This window comes from Malaya genurostris, chromosome 1, assembly GCF_030247185.1.
Source record: "Malaya genurostris strain Urasoe2022 chromosome 1, Malgen_1.1, whole genome shotgun sequence".
Taxonomy (NCBI): Eukaryota; Metazoa; Arthropoda; class Insecta; order Diptera; family Culicidae; genus Malaya; species Malaya genurostris.
In genome coordinates this window covers 7,289,681-7,309,156 of record NC_080570.1, presented here as the reverse complement: position 1 = coordinate 7,309,156, position 19,476 = coordinate 7,289,681, and the positions used below count along the sequence as shown (strand labels likewise).

At 40.1% G+C, this 19,476-nt stretch overlaps 1 protein-coding gene across 2 annotated transcripts; it reads right to left on the bottom strand.

Annotated features, from left to right (window-relative positions):
- Positions 1-3,651: 3,651 nt before the first annotated feature.
- On the bottom strand, positions 3,652-10,366 carry LOC131431097 (uncharacterized). Of its 2 annotated transcripts, none has more exons than XM_058596599.1 (2): positions 9,504-10,366; positions 3,652-9,430 (listed from the first exon to the last, which is right to left on the bottom strand). In XM_058596599.1, exon 2 carries the CDS (start codon positions 7,245-7,247, stop codon positions 4,914-4,916), a length of 2,334 nt encoding a protein of 777 aa, XP_058452582.1. In that variant the 5' UTR covers positions 7,248-9,430; positions 9,504-10,366; the 3' UTR covers positions 3,652-4,913. The 2 variants fall into 2 exon arrangements, with proteins under 2 accessions (XP_058452582.1, XP_058452592.1); XM_058596609.1 differs by having other exon boundaries at positions 3,652-6,214.
- Positions 10,367-19,476: the final 9,110 nt, after the last annotated feature.

Genomic DNA, 19,476 nt, shown 5'->3' with positions numbered 1-19,476 from the left:
CAGCAGCGACAGAGAGAGCGCCTTTTGCGTGGTTAAAACCTCAAACGCTCAGGTAGCAACTTTCATTCGCTTGCTGGCCTTCAAGGCGAGCAGACTGCCATCGCGAGAGTTAAACCATCAACCAGCAGCGACGGAGAGAGCGCCTTCTGCGTGGTTAAAAGCTCAAACGCTGGGCTTCAAGGCAAGCAGACTGCCATCGCGAGAGTTAAACCATCAACCAGCAGCGACGAAGAGAGCGCCTTTTGCGTGGTTAAAACCTCAAACGCTCAGGTAGCAACTTTCATTCGCTTGCTGGCCTTCAAGGCGAGCAGACTGCCATCGCGAGAGTTAAGGGCACTCCGCATTCGGCCGAGCCAACCGATCCGAGCTCTCCGGTGTTGACTTTGGCTATTGCTGAGCTACCAGCGTGCGCATGTATAGGTACGCCGGACCCGACACGATTGATACGGTGCGAAAAGCTCGGTGAGGAATATCGTTGCCAAAGATATGGATTTTATGTCGGGTCCGGCGTACCTATACATGTGCACGCCGGCAGCTCAGTCATAACCGAAGAGCGAAAAAAAGATCGGCTATGGAAATGTCGGCCGAATGCGGTTTGACCCTTAAACCATCAACCAGCAGCGACGGAGAGAGCGCCTTTTGCGTGGTTAAAAGCACAAACGCTCAGGTAGCAACTTTCATTCGCTTGCTGGCCTTCAAGGCGAGCAGACTGCCATCGCGAGAGTTAAACCATCAACCAGCAGCGACGGGGAGAGCGCCTTCTGCGTGGTTAAAAGCTCAAACGCTCAGGTAGCAACTTTCATTCGCTTGCTGGGCTTCAAGGCAAGCAGACTGCCATCGCGGGAGTTAAACCATCAGCGACGGAGAGAGCACCTGCCATCATTTGGTTTTCGGTAGTCATAACGAGAAGTCAATTTTCAGATTGTAGTTTCGCAATATAGGTTTAGAATTCAGAGCCTGCGTGCTGAAACTGGATTCTGGAACTGTATTCCGGAACTAATTTGAGTTTCGAAATTGCAATTCTAGAATTGAAACTGGATTCTGAGTCTGTTATTGGTTCTAAATTTAGTTCTTGAACTCAGGATCCAGTTCTTTATTCCAGACTTCTTCTATTTGGTTCTTTTTAGAACCATAATAATACTCCTAAAGAATTATGCGGAAATTTACTTTACTGTACTCTATAAAACCCATTCTGGTAGTCATGGCGAAAAATCGTCTTCATGTTTTAGAGCTTAGTTCTGGAATATGGGTTTAGAATTCAGAGTCTGCGTGCTGAACTAACTAAAATCGTCACCATTTTTTTTTATTATAAAGAACTATACTGCTTATTTCATAGTATTTAAGTGCGTTTCAGAATGTTTAATGTAACTAATCTGTAATTTAGTCTAGGCGCATCGTTTAAATTTCTAGTAATGAAAGAGGGGAAAGTTGCACAATTCAAACAATCGATGAACTACCAATTCGAATTCGGAAGCATAAATAAATCGTGTCATATTCGTATTCACGACATCCAGTTATGTCTCTGACATTACACACCCGTACTTTTTTGTTACGGGAATATCATATAACAAATTCATTTCGATTTTATCAATTTTACATACAATTGTAATACAATTCCATATATTTATGCCAATCATATAAATGATGGAAAAAAATCAGAAGAAATGAGTATGAAACTCGATTTTCGCTCATCATAAAATTATTCGAACTGTTCTATAATTCATTATTAGGAATAAACTCTTCTCAAGGATTAAAATGACAACGGGTAACATACATTCAGTCTGATTCATGATGATTAACACACAGTTCACTAACATTTCAAACGTAACTGACAGTCATATAATATATGAATGGTAATCACACATATAAGAAGTAAAACTCACTGAACATTGATCATATGATCATTCAGATTGTTCTATCATTCAATAGTCGGAATTCTCAGTTCTTTATCGCATTGAATGAAATTTCATTCAAAATGCGGCTGGCGTTTTCTTTCAGTGTAGTGAGAAAGCTACAAACGAAATCACATAAAAGGAAATCTCTTAACAAAAATTCAATCAATATTCGTCATCTAACACTCGATGTGGATAGACGAATAACCTACTACGACTAATTTCGATTTTGTTTTATTTTTTATTCGCAGTTGTCTACCTACCCAAGCTATGGGTAAAAACCGCCATAGATCCGAGAAGGATCCAAAGGATGCTAAGCGTCTGAAGCCAAGTGATGTACAGGTAAACGACCGTTTGCTGAGTAAAAACCAATATGCTGATCTGCCAGTAGATGTCGAAGAGGAACTGCAGAAGAAGGAAAAAATGCCGCCTTTCTACCTGAAGGGCTTCCCACCAACTCTACGCTCGGATTTCAACACACTGATCAGCAAAGGACTACAGGCAACAATCCGTTTATGTACTGAAGGCTACAAAATAACTGTTCCGGCTTTGAACCACTACAAAGGAGTGGAATGCTATCTGAAGCAGACAAAAGCGGAATACTTCACACACGATATTGCCGCCAACAAACCTATGAAGGTTGTACTTCGAGGACTACCCGACATGATGGAAGCCGAACTAAAGCAGGCACTTTCGGAGGCTGGACTAAAGCCTTTGATGGTATTTAAAATGAAGCGCCATAATACGGACAAAAAGTTTAGAGATCAACTGTACCTGATTCATCTGGAGAAGGGCTCCATCACCATGAGTCAACTGAAAACGATTAAATCGTTATTTCACATAATCATCGAATGGCAAAAGTATAAACCGGTACATCGGGATGTCACACAGTGCACGAACTGTTTGAACTACGGCCATGGAGCGAGGAATTGCCACATGAAAAGTCGGTGCGGGAAGTGTGCCGAACCACACAATACCAACGATTGCCTACTAGATGACATCGCTGTAAAATGTGTGAACTGTGATGGCGACCATCCATCTACTAGCAAATCGTGTCCCAAACGTGCTGAGTTCACAAAAATTCGACAACAGGCGTCCCGCAAACAATCAACGCGCAAGAATGTTCCACAGAAGGATGAAGTTAATTTCCCACGGCTCCCACCGAAGAGGGATATTCCGAATTTGCCGCCACTTCCTCGGAGCAATCCAAAGACTTCAGCCGCTGGATCTCAAAAAGAATCTTCCTCAAGAATCCCTCCTGGATGGGGCAATAATCAACCACAAGCAAAGGATGACTCTGGTGATTTATTCTCTGCTGAACAACTGATCGTCATTTTTGAAACAATGACAACAAAACTACGAAACTGCAGAACGCGGTTAGAGCAAATCAACGCCTTAGGCAAATTCATCATCGAATATGCAATATAATGTGTCAGCCGTCAGAGCGACTGACTGTTCCCTGTCGCAAATTCTTTTTAATTTGCCTTAAGACTTTACGATTAAAGTTTTCGGATATCCGGGGAGAAGCAAGTAGGGCATAAGAGCGGAAGTACGCTTTTATGCTGGCTACGGTTCTCCAGCGGACTGTACCTGCGAAGGGAAAGGAAGAAATATTTGTTGAAGTAAATTATACTTATACAATTCTCTTCTTAGAGAGAATTACTTCCTGGGCGATGATGCTTCCTTCTAGGGGAGGATGACTTCTTCTGGTGGGGGCTCGTCCGGGAATTTTCTTTCTAGTGATGAATGCGAACGACCGTTTTCTCTGGTAACTGATGACTGATTTATTTTTAATTTCCTTAAACTATATATACATGAATCTTATGGTAAAATATTAAAGATGTTGCACGACATGCAGTGCAACATTTATTACTATCTCCCTTTCTCCTTAGATGCTGACGTTACCATTCGTCAGCACGGTAAACAAATTCCTGGTGCCTCACTACTACATAAAGATTTGATTAGATGGTTGCACTTGCATTTCGTGCTATCCCACTCTATTCCCTAACGGCTGCAAGGGCCCTCCTAGAAGGTTCAAGTTCAAGTTCAAATCTTGCTTAGCCGTCCTATCTAAACATATGCGGCACCTTATCTGTATGCTTGAAGAGCATGTTAATTATTTCACCAGATGTTTCCATGACGGTTACTAGATCGTCGATTTATTGCATCCTTCGTTAGAGATGCATTTATGACTTTATTACCACAACCCTCCGAGAGCAAGTTCTAACCGATATTTGTTATCGTTCCCTTTTGGAGTTTGTTTATGTTTTGTTCCTTCGCATTTCGTCATGGTCCTTGCTAGTTAATTTACATTGCCATCAGCACCAGCTTATCTGGTGTCTCGACCCGAACTTAGGCTTCCGCCGCTATATGAATCAGTGCAATATTAATGCATACGGGATGCGAGATTTGATGGGTAAATAACAGCTCTCATGACTGCGCTGGGAACGAACTATCGGGACAATTACTTCCCATGATAAGTGCTCCTTTAAGCACGTATTTTTTTTAAATTTTCGTTTCTTTTGGTTGATAAATAAAGTCTATTAATGCCATCATCTGATTAATGCGATTGTAGCAAACACTACGCTCGACATTTCTGGCCCCGTAAATCTTCCTGAAGAATTACCTTTATTGATAATCGAGCGACTGTCGTGGAATATTGGTGTTTACTCTTAAATTTTCAAATTGTGTTCGTCCTCTCTGTTAAGTTTATTATTCCTATAAATAATTGCAAAGACCTTATTTTTTTTATAACGAGCTTTCAGCTGTATTTCGCGGAAGTGGAAACAAACACTCCGCCGGTCTTCTGGAATTTCGTGTTGTATTACATTTTTTAACTCGTAGATAAATATATACTACCACATACATAATACCTAACAATCCTACACCCACTAATACATATTCAATAATGGGTTCACCTATATCTTGTTCCTTATAATCATCCGTTGTTATAGTGAAAATTTTGTTGTCAAATGGATTCGCAGGCTTATTTAATTCTGCTAATGCCGTTTCATTCTTCTCTTAATTGAAATTAATCTGAATTCTTTCTTTAAAGAATAAGTTTGTCCGCCTTTCTTCCCTATTCACGAATCCATATATAACACTCTTATTATTTTGGATTTTACAATCGAAATCTAATTTAACTACAGCCACCTTGTATGGTGGCGCTATAATAGAATTCTTGCAGTGAATTATAATACTAGTTGAGTCGCTGGCGAAGTAAAGCACCTGGTTCTCATCCGTGAGTGAAATCATCTCGGCGTATGGTGGCGATAGGTGCGTAATATTGCAGCGGCTTTTCGAAAGTTTGTGTGCCACTAGTCCAGATACGCAGTCAAGCTCCTTATGAACCGGGCTAGGTTCCACGATAAAATGAGTTTGGTTCATCCGTACTGGTTCCGTAGTTGGGTAGAAATATTCCCCGTTATGGTCAATCAGTATGCGTGGTTTTCCTATATCAATGATGGCATGATTTTCCATATGAGGTACAGGAATAATTCGAAACATTTCGTACACTGTTTTGCTGACAACTACAGTGTACATTGCGATTACGATAGTCCCATTGATCTGCTGCGTTTCATATTTTACCAATGAGGATTGTCGAAGAACTGTTAGTCCTGCTGGCAATGTTGACGAGATGTTGTCGAACGTTGCGGTAAGTTCTTCCGTCGAAAGTGGATATGATCTCATCCTTTTGTACTTGTGAAGCACTGCGTCAATAGTCTCTCGAGAAAGCATGATTATCTCGATCAAACGACTTTCCAAGTACTCCGTTTCACCTAGGGCGTACTTTTGCTTCAGGTGGTTTGTTTCCTTCATCAGACCGTAGAATTGATCGTTTAAGGTATTTCCCATCTCAGTGGTCTTTCCATTTAATTGAACTAACGACTCAGATAACTGATGTATTTTTTCATTGTCGTGCATTCTCATTGCTTTTAGTTCAGTTTCGATGTCATTTTCACCGAATAGGAAGCTCCACAAGAATCCAAATATCCCTTTTGAGCGTCGAGATCTTGTTCGCTCATAATCAATTTCGGAAATTGCATCCGAGCATAATTTGTCGAAGACGCTCAAAATTCTATTCATATTTTCATTTTTTATGTCCTTGGTCATGCGCTTCCTTGTTGCTGACATATTACATCTTATGCCTTCGATCAATTCCCGGTCTTCATTCGGCGATATCGACGTATTTATATTCGTCCGCCATATGCCCCGTTTCATAAAAGTAGTTCCTATGTGGTCGAGAAATACCCCATCTTGCTCGACCGGTGTTACTAATAAGGAATTCGCCGTGCTGAGAACTGCTGCTGTAGTTAACATAGCTGCAAGTACAGAACGAGGAGAAAAACGAATAACTGGTCTTTTCTTTTTGCCCGATTGAGAAATATTGTTAATTTCTCGTTTCATTTCAATCCGGTGATCTTCAAACTTAGGATCAGCGGATTCAGTTTCAGATACGTGCATTATTACATGCTCTGATTCTTGTTTACTTTGCGTCGGCTCAGGAGTTAAATCCTTCCTCTCGACGTCCAATATCGCGAGTTTAGCAACTGCGCGCCTAAAAGTACCTTTTCCGGTGATAACTTCAGCTTGTCTAGCTACGCCATCATCAGAAATGATTAATTTGACAACACGTCCTTTCAACCACCGTCCAGGTGGTTCTTCATTATCTACCATTAAGACTATATCATCAGTCTTAATTGGTTTGACATCTCCAGTCCATTTCTCTCTGGTGATAAGTGTTGGAAGATACTCTTTCTTCCATTTATCCCAAAATACCTTCATGGCGTGTTGAATCCTTGCCTGCGAGTTCTTATCGTAAGGTTTTGGATCAATCTCGAAGGGTGGTGCATATTGTCCCGGCCTTCCTAAGATCGCATGGAAGGGGGTTAATAGCTCATCATTCACATCCTTTAAAGCTCTATGTATCAAAGGACGTGAATTAACAAACCACTCCGCTTGAATAAAGGCTGATCGCAGCACTTCACTCGTAGGTGTCCTTTTAGACATATCGTCTATCATGACACTAAGCGCCTTCTTTATTATTCCTATTAACCTCTCCCATACGCCTCCAAAATGTGGAGCCGCTGGAGGGTTAAACACCCATGAAATTTCTAACTTTGCTGCTTCTCCTTGTCTCATTCTTGTGTCGAGTTCTTGTAGGAGGCGTTTCAACTCTCTTTCGGCTCCAACGAAATTAGTTCCGTTGTCGCTGTAAAGCTGAGTTACTTTACCTCTGCGACACTGAAAATTCCTAAAGCATACGAAAAAGGCATCGGTACTCAAATTTTCTGCCATTTCGAAGTGTATTCCACGTGTAACTGAACAAGTGAAAATAACTCCCCTTTTTGACATTTATATCTTTTAAACATAGAAAGGTCCAAAATAATTCATTCCATTATACTAAAATGGAAACGCGTTTACAACAGTCCCTACACGTGAGAGAAGAGCTATCATGACTCTAATCTTGGTGTCAACAAAGGGATATAATTTATCCTTCTTTCTTCTAAATAATGAATGTCTTACCTTAACATGATTTTTATTTCCTTTTAAAATTATTCTATTTCAGCAATTTTGAACATTAACCTTTTTTTTTGTCTTTCATCGTCCAAGCAGGATCCAAGTTATGTTTGGAAGTAATAAAATTGATATTTTCCATTCAAAATATTAGTCTCTGCATACTTTTCTCCAAACAGAGAATGCCCTGACATCTATAAATTTGATGTTTGAATACTTTGTGCCGTTTTTTTTTTTTTTGAAAATATCTTCCAATTCAGTCCAATCATTAACGAGCGAATTCTTCAATCGAACATTTTTCCACAGTCGGAGGTGGTTCGCTACCTGGTTCCTCATTCGACACACAAAGGTAGCTTGGGAACCAGTCCTTATTTCTCTTGATTCAGGAGGGGTTTGCGAATTCGAGCGCAATGAAGGAGTTGTACCTGATCGACTTACGGATGCACATACCAACGACACACATGGCGGTGAACTTGTTTCTTTGAGCAGTTTACCCAAATTGTTGCCTGGTAGTGGTTCTGGTATAGGTAAGGAGTTCAGAGAACGTCGAGGCGTTAATCCATATGATTTGGCACTTCGTATAATTTTTTCATCTGATGATCCACCCACGGAATCTTTCTTAAACGTAAAATTATCCGACGTTAACCCCCCGTGTAGTGGCATGATGATATAATTATTTGTATCTTTACTATTGCCATCCAACTTGGCATAATAAACCAATTCCCTTTTCCATTCATATTCAAAGGGTACACTGAAGGCTTCGTCGAGAGCATTGACAGGAGCGGTGACTTTTCTCTTAGTCACCATCGTAGACATAGCTAATACTTTAGCGTTGTTGTCAAATGCATTCCCAGGTGCTGGTGCCATACCAACAACAGATTTCATTTTGTTCTGTTCGTCGGAAGATCCTAATGTGACACTTCTCACCGAGGCAACCACATTTTCCCCATATGCTTCCGTAGACGACCAAAGATTTGCTTCCAGTTCTTGGACTTTTTCAGAATTTGTGAAATCGGAATCGAACTTGAGGATCTTGGAGAACTTAACATTCCGTTCTCTCTACCAGCGACGTCCTCATCGAATCCGACAAAATCATTTTCATTACTATCACACTCTAACTCTTCAGAATCGCTTGTGTTCTTTTCTGAGCCAGTGGTTATTGTAATTCCAGTTGTTCCACCAGTCGTACTTGGCTGCAGCATATCATATCGGTGCAGCTTTGGTTGCTGCTCCATTCCTCTGGCATTACCGATAATCTTAGGCAAGGTTTCATAATAACTTTTCCATTCAATCGAGTTTCCTGAATTTACTGACATTGCGTCTTCTTTCATGCTCGTATTCTGAATGGAAGTCACGAGGGATAACATGGTCCTCTCGTGTATTCTCATCAGCTCAATAATTGCCCTGCTGCTGCCATTTTTTGCTTGGAGTGCCATATTTGTCACTTCCAAGTCCTTCGTCATTGCAGCGTATTCTTTTTTACGCTGCTGGCATTTCATACAGTACCAGTCCTCTGGTCTTGGTGGCCGTTTATCAAGATTCACACAAGATAAATGGAACCACCTATCGCACTCATCGCAAGTTATCATTTCGACCATTGCACGATCTTTCTTCGTGCAAAGGCGACAATGTCCATTTGGATTAGCCACAAACTCCATTTTAGTACAGAGAATTGCTATGTTAATCTATTTAGAAGTTCCCGCAACTCAAATTATCTACTGCTAATGGCAATGATAATAATATTTTTTTTTTTCAACAAATATTCTCCAAAATAGTTTAAAGCAACTATTCCAGAGTCTTTTGATAAAGCTTAAGCAAGTTAAAAGAATTTGCGATACGCTCCTCTCTGGAGCCACCAAAATGTCAGCCGTCAGAGCGACTGACTGTTCCCTGTCGCAAATTCTTTTTAATTTGCCTTAAGACTTTACGATTAAAGTTTTCGGATATCCGGGGAGAAGCAAGTAGGGCATAAGAGCGGAAGTACGCTTTTATGCTGGCTACGGTTCTCCAGCGGACTGTACCTGCGAAGGGAAAGGAAGAAATATTTGTTGAAGTAAATTATACTTATACAATTCTCTTCTTAGAGAGAATTACTTCCTGGGCGATGATGCTTCCTTCTAGGGGAGGATGACTTCTTCTGGTGGGGGCTCGTCCGGGAATTTTCTTTCTAGTGATGAATGCGAACGACCGTTTTCTCTGGTAACTGATGACTGATTTATTTTTTCCTTAAACTATATATACATGAATCTTATGGTAAAATATTAAAGATGTTGCACGACATGCAGTGCAACATTTATTACTATCTCCCTTTCTCCTTAGATGCTGACGTTACCATTCGTCAGCACGGTAAACAAATTCCTGGTGCCTCACTACTACATAAAGATTTGATTAGATGGTTGCACTTGCATTTCGTGCTATCCCACTCTATTCCCTAACGGCTGCAAGGGCCCTCCTAGAAGGTTCAAGTTCAAGTTCAAATCTTGCTTAGCCGTCCTATCTAAACATATGCGGCACCTTATCTGTATGCTTGAAGAGCATGTTAATTATTTCACCAGATGTTTCCATGACGGTTACTAGATCGTCGATTTATTGAATCCTTCGTTAGAGATGCATTTATGACTTTATTACCACAACCCTCCGAGAGCAAGTTCTAACCGATATTTGTTATCGTTCCCTTTTGGAGTTTGTTTATGTTTTGTTCCTTCGCATTTCGTCATGGTCCTTGCTAGTTAATTTACATTGCCATCAGCACCAGCTTATCTGGTGTCTCGACCCGAACTTAGGCTTCCGCCGCTATATGAATCAGTGCAATATTAATGCATACGGGATGCGAGATTTGATGGGTAAATAACAGCTCTCATGACTGCGCTGGGAACGAACTATCGGGACAATTACTTCCCATGATAAGTGCTCCTTTAAGCACGTATTTTTTTTAAATTTTCGTTTCTTTTGGTTGATAAATAAAGTCTATTAATGCCATCATCTGATTAATGCGATTGTAGCAAACACTACGCTCGACATAATGAGTTGGTTATAGTAAATTGGAATGCTTGCTCACTCAGGAGCAAAACTGCTGAATTGTCCGACTTTCTTCAAGAGAAGAATGCCGATATTGCTATTTTAACTGAAACTCATCTTAAACCTGAAATTTCTATTTTTATTTCCAATTACAGGATTCACAGGCTCGACAGGGCAACTACCAGAGGAGGGGGAGTTGCCATTGCCATTAAACGATCCATTCAGCACAGGCTTCTGTCAGCCTTTAAATTGCAACTCATAGAAGCCATCGGAATTGAGATTACAACGACGATGGGACCCATCATCATCATTGCAGCGTACTGCCCCAAACAAACCAATCTTCGAGATGGTACGTGTGCATCATTGAAGCGAGATCTGGCTATGCTCACTCGAAGACAAAACAAATTCATCATTGCTGGGGACCTGAACGCACGGCATGAGCTGTGGGGAAACAGAAGACAGAATCGAAACGGATTCGTACTTGCCGAAGATTACGAAGCTGGACAATACAACATCTTCGCTCCGGATCAACCAACGCGACTTTCCAGATCGGGAGTTCATTCCATTTTGGATATATTCATCAGCAACATCGCTATAGACAGCTCTCCGGTTGTCTTCAACGAGCTCTCTTCTGACCACTTTCCAGTAATATTGACGTTGGGATCTTCACCAGAAACAGTGCCTATTCAACCTCGGAGGAACTATTATCGCACCGATTGGGTCCAATTTCAACATATCGCCGACCAACTTATTAATATCGATTTACCACTTGATTCCCCGATGGAAATCGATGCAGCCCTATCTTCCTTCCAGCATTCAATCACAGTCGCTCGTGATAGGACGGTTCCAGTACAACATATGCCGAGTTCCTCTCTTCAAATCGACAGTGTCACCAAGAAACTCATCCGACTTCGGAATATCTACCGGAGGCAGTATCAACGAACTGGCATCCTAGATAGGAAGACTACTTATAACAACTTAACTAGGATAATCCAGGAAAGGATATCTGAGCTTCGCAACAGGAACTTCCAGCAAAAGCTTCGAGAAATTCTCCCACATTCAAAGCCCTTCTGGTCCTTAACGAAGGTGCTTAAGAAAAAACCGAAGCCTATTCCTCCTCTGATGTCACCCCAGGACGCAGCTGAAGGAATACCTTTAATCACACCAGTAGAGAAGGCAAATGCGCTAGGCCAGCAGTTTGTGTGTTCTCACAATTTAGGACTCAACATTGTTAGTCCATATGAAAGAGCCGTTGCTGATAGCGTAGCTGAGGTTGACCAATCAGACAGCTTAGTTCCTGAGGAAAGTAGAGTCACTGCGAATGAGCTGATGGCTTTTGTGAAAAAATCCAAAAATATGAAGGCCCCCGGTTTCGACAACACATTCAACATTGAGCTGAAACATTTGAGTATTCGCTCATTTGTCTTCTTAGCTAAACTTTTTAACAGGTGCTGGGAGCTTGGTTACTTCCCTTCAATGTGGAAGTTAGCTAAAGTTATCCCAGTTTTGAAACCGGGGAAAGATCCTTTCTTTTCCAAGAGCTATCGGCCCATCAGCTTACTCTCTGCCCTATCCAAGCTGTTTGAAAAGTCAATACAAAGGCGAATTCTTGCTTTTGCAGATGAACAGGATATATTCCTGGAAGAACAGTTTGGGTTCCGGAAAGGAAGATCCACCATCCACCAGCTCACAAGGGTTAACAACGTCATCCAGCAAAACAAATCAGTGTCCAAAACGACTGCCATGGCAATATTGGATATTGAAAAGGCATTCGATAATGTGTGGCACGATGGACTGGTGTTCAAACTGCATCGGTATAATTTTCCCATGTATCTTATTAAAATTATCAAAAATTATCTTGCAGATAGAGCATTCCAGGTTTCTCTGAATAATGCACTTTCAGAAAGATTTACTATTCCTGCTGGTGTACCCCAGGGAAGTATCCTAGGTCCCATTCTATACAACATTTTCACATCAGACATCCCACCTCTTCCAGGTGGTGGTGTTCTGTCACAATTTGCTGATGATACTGCCATTCTTTACAAAGGTCGTGTCATTAATGCTCTGAAAAATAAACTACAGACAGGTCTGGACGCTTTAACGGAATATTTTACAAGCTGGAAAATTGTGATCAATGCAGCAAAAACTCAGGTCATCTTGTTTCCACATTCAAGATCTCCAAAACTTGTTCCATCAGACGAATGCAGAATACGATTCGGTGATGAGGTCATTCAATGGTCCGATGAAGTTATCTATCTAGGACTCACCTTTGACAGACATCTGATATTCAGGTCACATGTTGACAAAATCGTTCAAAAATGTAGCATACTCATCAGGTCTCTGTATCCGCTGATTTGTAGAACATCTAAACTATGCCTGAAGAATCAGATGGCTGTCTATAAACAAATCATCTACCCCGCAATTGAATACGCAGTCCCTGTTTGGCGGGGTTGTGCACGAACACACAAACTTAGGCTTCAACGCATTCAAAGTAAGATCTTAAAGATGATTCTAAATCTACCCCCTTGGACAAGGACTAGTGAAGTACATGAGATGGCCTCCCTGGATATACTAGAACAAAAATTCGAACAATTCTGCACGAAATTTGAAGAGAGGTGCTCAATCTCTGAAATACAAATAATTCAAAATTTGTACGTATTAGGTTAGGGATAGTTATAAGTAGGTAGACATTTTATAAATAATTAAAATAAATATTATGATTAAACATTAGTATGTAAAACAAGAGTAACTAAAACACCTAATATTAATAACGAATCGTATGAACAACAAAGATGAAAGGCCAAAGGGTCAAAACACTTGTACTGTAAAATGTTGATGTAATACACAAAAATAAGATTAATAAACAGATATTTATGCAAAAAAAAAAAAAAAATGCAAAAATTCAATCAGTTTGGATTCAATCGCCACTGCGAGCAGATGTGTTTGGTGTCGTCTGCACGCTTTCGACAAGAGCGATTACGTCACAGCTGCCAGTCATTAGCATTGGGAAAAAACAACGGTGGAGAGCATTGCACAAGATCAGCCGTTCTAATGGCTCTAAAAGTTTTCTAAAGAACTATTAGGATTTGTTTTTCGCAAATCGCAGGTAATTATCCTCAGTTTAGTGCAAATCAAGAACAATTTGATTAGATTTGTGCACTTTTCGCTGTGTGAAACTCACAGTAATCGAGATCAAGTGAAGCCTTCTTTGTTTTTGCGAAAAATGTTCCAGAGTTTAATGTCGTAGAGAATTACGCAATTTGACCTTTCTGAATGCTAGAAACGAGTCCCTTCAGCATATTGATAGTTTCTTTCAATAAATTATGCAAATCCGAAATGAAATAATCGACATTAAAATTCTGAATGCGGCTATTTTTATAGCCGTTAGGACCGCCCATTAGTGAGAAAGCTACAAACGAAATCACATAAAAGGAAATCTCTTAACAAAAATTCAATCAGTTTGGATTAGAGATGGGAAATATCGAATAAAATCTGTTATCGATAATATCGATATATCTCAATTCAATATCGATATTATCGATAAATATCGATATTTGTCACCAGTTAAATGAAAATTTATTAAAACAAGAAAGTATATTTGATTGCAAAAATTAATTTTAGGTTCACAGCCGAACAAATTACATTTTCAAAAATTGAAATATCCCTGGGCTGAAACAAGCCGTGTTTCCCGCTGTGGAATTGACTCTTTCAGCGTCTATTTTTTTGCTAGAATTATCAAAAGACGCTGTGCAATAAATTTCTGTGTAATTTTCCCAATAAGAGAAAATATCTGTTTTCTCTGGTACTTGCTCAATACTTAGCATACACGCTGCCAACAAAATACTTAACATTAAGTACTGTTCGCCCTTTACAAGAGTTGCGTGCAGGAAGTCAATTTTAGCAGACCCAGTCAACTTGGAGCGAAATTAGTCTTCAGTCCAGTAACGCCATCGCACGGCATCACATTCAACATATCATATCATTTGTATGGGCGCGTATTATTCGTGCGCGCCAAACGAATTTGACATTTCTCTCCCCTACTTCTATGCTAAGACAAGACCTGACAACTGGCTTCTTATTCTTCCTTCTGAATCATCCTTCTCGTCATTTCCGCCCTGTGGAATAAATACCAACGTATCGGCTACAGTGTAGCCATATTTACAGACTTTTTAATAACTTTATGATAAGAAAAAAATATTTACTTAATTTAGATTTTTAGACACGAGTTTTGAATTGAAATAAACATGAAAAATGTTTTGCTGCATTTTTGTCGTGAATACGACTTACTTTACTATGGGGTGCCTTTTCAAAATTAGCCATATGGAAGAATGGGTAGAACTTAATCGTGAATATCTCGACTTGTATCAACGGTAACAACATAATTCTTTCATCATTTCATCAAAAATATGGTCAGGAATTTAGGATAATATTTTGAACAGTGTGAAATGACCACAAACAACTCAAAAATTAAGTTTTCTCAAAATTTTAAAATAAAGCGGAAAACTCTTTACTTTCGCTTGGGTTTTTCGCGCAAGGACGACGATTTTGGGGTAGTCAGGCACATATCTTCAACTAAATGCGTATAAAAGGGGAACCGTGGTGAAAATCGATCATTACTTCTTGTGCGTTGGACGGAAGCAGACTTCGTGGAATCAGCAGCTTCGGAGAGTGCACCTTCTGCGTGGTACCAAACCTCAAACGCTCAAGTCGTGCTCTCATTTGGACTTCAGCCGTCAGGTGGAGCAGTTGGCAATGAAAGCAGACCTTTTGCGTGGTATGAAGCCTCAAACGCTTAGGTTGTGCTTTCATTTGGACTTTAATCGTCAGATGGAGCAGTCGGTAATGCTTTTATATGGACTTCAGCCGTCAGGTGGAGCAGTGGTCAATGAAAGCAGACCTTTTGCGTGCTATAAAGCCTCGAACGCTCAGATCGTGCTTTCATTTGGACTTCAATCGTCAAGAGCAGCAGTCACTAGTAATGAAAGCAGACCTTTAGCGTTGTACAAAACCTCAAACGCTCAGGTCGCAGTACCAGTTTCCCTTCGAAGAAGATCGATTACATCATCCTGTTGGTGATCGTTTGCATTGGAGCAAAATACAACGGGAAATGGACAACAATGTGGAACATTATGCAAAATCAGCCCTTCTAATGGCTCTAAATGTTACCTAAAGAACTATAAAGATTGCTTCTTTGTAAATCGAAAATTAAAATTATTTTATCATAAAGAACCATACTGGTTATTTTGTAATATTTGTGTGTCAGAATGTTTGATGTAACTAATCTGTACTGTAGTTTGGGTGTATCGTTTCAAATTCTAGTAGTGAAAAATGTGAAAGCTTGCACAATTAACACAATCGATCAACTAATTGATATTCGGAAGCATCAAGAAAGAGTGTCAGTTTTATTCGTATTCACGACATCCAGTTATGTCTCTGGCATTACACACCTGTACTTTTTATTTTATATTAATGCTTAAAAACAATTAATTGAGCTTTGATGACAAAACACGAAATATCTCATGTTGAACGCAAAATCTAGTCCATTGTTGACATATTATCGGATCTTTTGGAAACCGGAAAAAGTCAAGTTTGGATAGAAATACTTAGTGCAACCACAGTGTGGAACACAACAGTTCATTCTTCTCGTAAAACTAAACAAACTTTCGAGTTTACACTAATTTAACAAATCTTTTTTGATTACACTTTAATTCACTAAAAAGAAAAACGGCTTGATGCTGATTTTAATTACACAGTTAGCTGTTACTATATACATTTATTACAAATGAGATTGAAAAAAGTTAAACATTCTCTGAAAATTTTCATTGGTGAGCTAAATTATACATTTTAATAAACTCGTTTCTGATTTTCTTCACACTTGGCATCATTGCTCGCGTACCCTGCAAAATATTTTTCTTTTCATAATGTGTGGGTAGCAACATCAAAATCAGCCAATCAGAAACTGGTCCATTTTGGAACAAAAGCAGCCCCCACAGTTGTCAGGTCTTGTCTTTGCTTCTATGTATGAGATTCAATGCGAACTAGCCTGAGGGTGCCATGCTCGCTAAGAACGATGTTGCCAATGATTTGTTCGTGAAATGTGAGAGCTGGATATCTAGTTAATATGATGTCTTTGATTTTAGGTAAGATTTTATTAACGTATTTTTGAACATAGCCCAAATATCTAATATTAGATAAAAACTACACGAGCGAAGTAATAATAAGAATTTATAATTTTACTTAACTCCATGGTTGCAATATCGAATATCGATATTTTTCGTCAATGCTCTGATTTATTGATGTCGTCGATATCGTGGCAATATCGATATTATCGATAAATATCGATAAGTTTCCCATCTCTAGTTTGGATTCAATCGCCACTGCGAGCAGATGTGTTTTGTGTCGTATGCACGCTTTCGACAAGAGCGATTACGTCACAGCTGCCAGTCATTAGCATTGGGAAAAAAACAACGGTGGAGAGCATTGCACAATATCAGCCGTTCTAATGGCTCTAAAATTTTTCTAAAGAACTATTAGGATTTGTTGTTCGCAAATCGTAGGGAAATATCCTCAGTTTACTACAATTCAAGAACAGTTTGCTTAGATTTGTGCACTTTTCGCTGTGTGAAATTCACAGTAATCGAGATCAAGTGATGCCTTTTTCTGCAAAAAATGTTTTAGAGTTTAATGTCGTAGAGAATTACGCAATTTGACCTTTCTGAATGCTAGAAACGAGTCCCTTCAGCATATTGATAGTTTCTTTCAATAAATTATGCAAATCCGAAATGAAATAATCGACATAAAAATTCTGTATGCGGCTATTTTTATAGCCGTTAGGACCGCCCATTAGTGAAAAAGATACAAACGAAATCACATAAAAGAAAATCTCTTAACAAAAATTCAATCATTCGTCATCTAACACTCGATGTGGATAGACGAATAACCTACTACGACTAATTTCGATTTTGTTTTATTTTTTATTCGCAGTTGTCTACCTACCCAAGCTATGGGTAAAAACCGCCATAGATCCGAGAAGGATCCAAAGGATGCCAAGCGTCTGAAGCCAAGTGATGTACAGGTAAACGACCGTTTGCTGAGTAAAAACCAATATGCTGATCTGCCAGTTGATGTCGAAGAGGAACTGCAGAAGAAGGAAAAAATGCCGCCTTTCTACCTGAAGGGCTTCCCACCAACTCTACGCTCGGATTTCAACACACTGATCAGCAAAGGACTACAGGCAACAATCCGATTATCTACTGAAGGCTACAAAATAACTGTTCCGGCTTTGAACCGATACAAAGGAGTGGAATGTTATCTGAAGCAGACAAAAGCGAAATACTTCACACACGATATTGTCGCCAACAAACCTATGAAGGTTGTACTTCGAGGACTACCCGACATGATGGAAGCCGAATTAAAGCAGGCACTGTCGGAGGCTGGACTAAAGCCTGTGATGGTGTTTAAAATGAAACGTCATAATACGGACAAAAAGTTTAGAGATCAACTGTACCTGATTCATCTGGAGAAGGGCTCCATCACCATGAGTCAACTGAAAACGATTAAATCGTTATTTCACATAATCATCGAATGGCAAAAGTATAAACCGGTACATCGGGATGTCACACAGTGCACGAATTGTTTGAACTACGGCCATGGAGCGAGGAATTGCCACATGAAAAGTCGGTGCGGGAAATGTGCCGAACCACACAATACCAACGATTGCCTACTAGATGACATCGCTGTAAAATGTGTGAACTGTGATGGCGACCATCCATCTACTAGCAAATCGTGTCCCAAATGTGCTTAGTTCACAAAAATTCGACAACAGGCGTCCCGTAAACAATCAACGCGCAAGAATGTTCCACAGAAGGATGAAATTCCGAAATATTCCGAATTTGCCGCCACTTCCTCGCAGCAATACAAAGACTTCAGCCGCTGGATCACAAAAAGAATCTTCCTCAAAAATCCCTCCTGGATGGAGCAATAATCAACCACAAGCAAAGGATGACTCTGGTGATTTATTTTCTGCTGAACAACTGATCATCATTTTTGAAACAATGACAACAAAGCTACGAAACTGCAGAACGCGGTTAGAGCAAATCAACGCCTTAGGCAAATTCATCATCGAATATGCAATATAATGAGTTGGTTATATTAAATTGGAATGCTTGCTCACTCAGGAGCAAAACTTCTAAATTATCCGACTTTCTTCAAGAGAAGAATGGCGAGATTGCTATTTTAACTGAAACTCATCTTAAACCTGAAATTTCTATTTTTATTTCCAATTACAGGATTCACAGGCTCGACAGGACAACTACCAGAGGAGGGGGAGTTGCCATTGCCGTTAAACGATCCATTCAGCACAGGCTTCTATCAGCCTTTAAATTGCAACTAATAGAAGCCATCGGAATTGAGATTACTACGACGATGGGACCCATCATCATCATTGCAGCGTACTGCCGCAAACAAACAAATCTTCGAGATGGTACGTGTGCATCATTGAAGCGAGATTTGGCTATGCTCACTCGACGACAGAACAAATTCAGCATTGCTGGGGACCTGAACGCACGGCATGAGCTGTGGGGAAACAAAAGACGGAATCGAAACGAATTCGTACTTGCCAAAGATTACGAAGCTGGACAATACAACATCCTCGCTCCGGATCAACCAACGCGACTTTCCAGATCGGGAGTTCATTCCATTTTGGATATATTCATCAGCAACATCGCGATAGACAGCTCTCCGGTTGTCTTCTACGAGCTCTCTTCTGAGCACTTTCCAGTAATATTGACGTTGGGATCTTCACCAGAAACAGTGCCAATTCAACCACGGAGGAACTATTATCGCACCGATTGGGTCCAATTTCAACAAATCGCCGACCAACATATTAATATCGATCTGCCACTTGATTCCCCGATGGAAATCGATGCGGCCCTATCTTCCTTCCAGCATTCAATCACAGTCGCTCGTGATAGGACGGTTCCAGTACAACATTTGCTGAGTTCCTCTCTTCAAATGACAGTGTCACCAAGAAACTCATCCGACTTCGAAA

Bases quoted from the DNA above. Each gene is read 5' to 3' on its own strand.
- LOC131431097 (XM_058596599.1), bottom strand. From the start codon at position 7,247: ATGTCAAAAAGGGGAGTTATTTTCACTTGTTCAGTTACACGTGGAATA.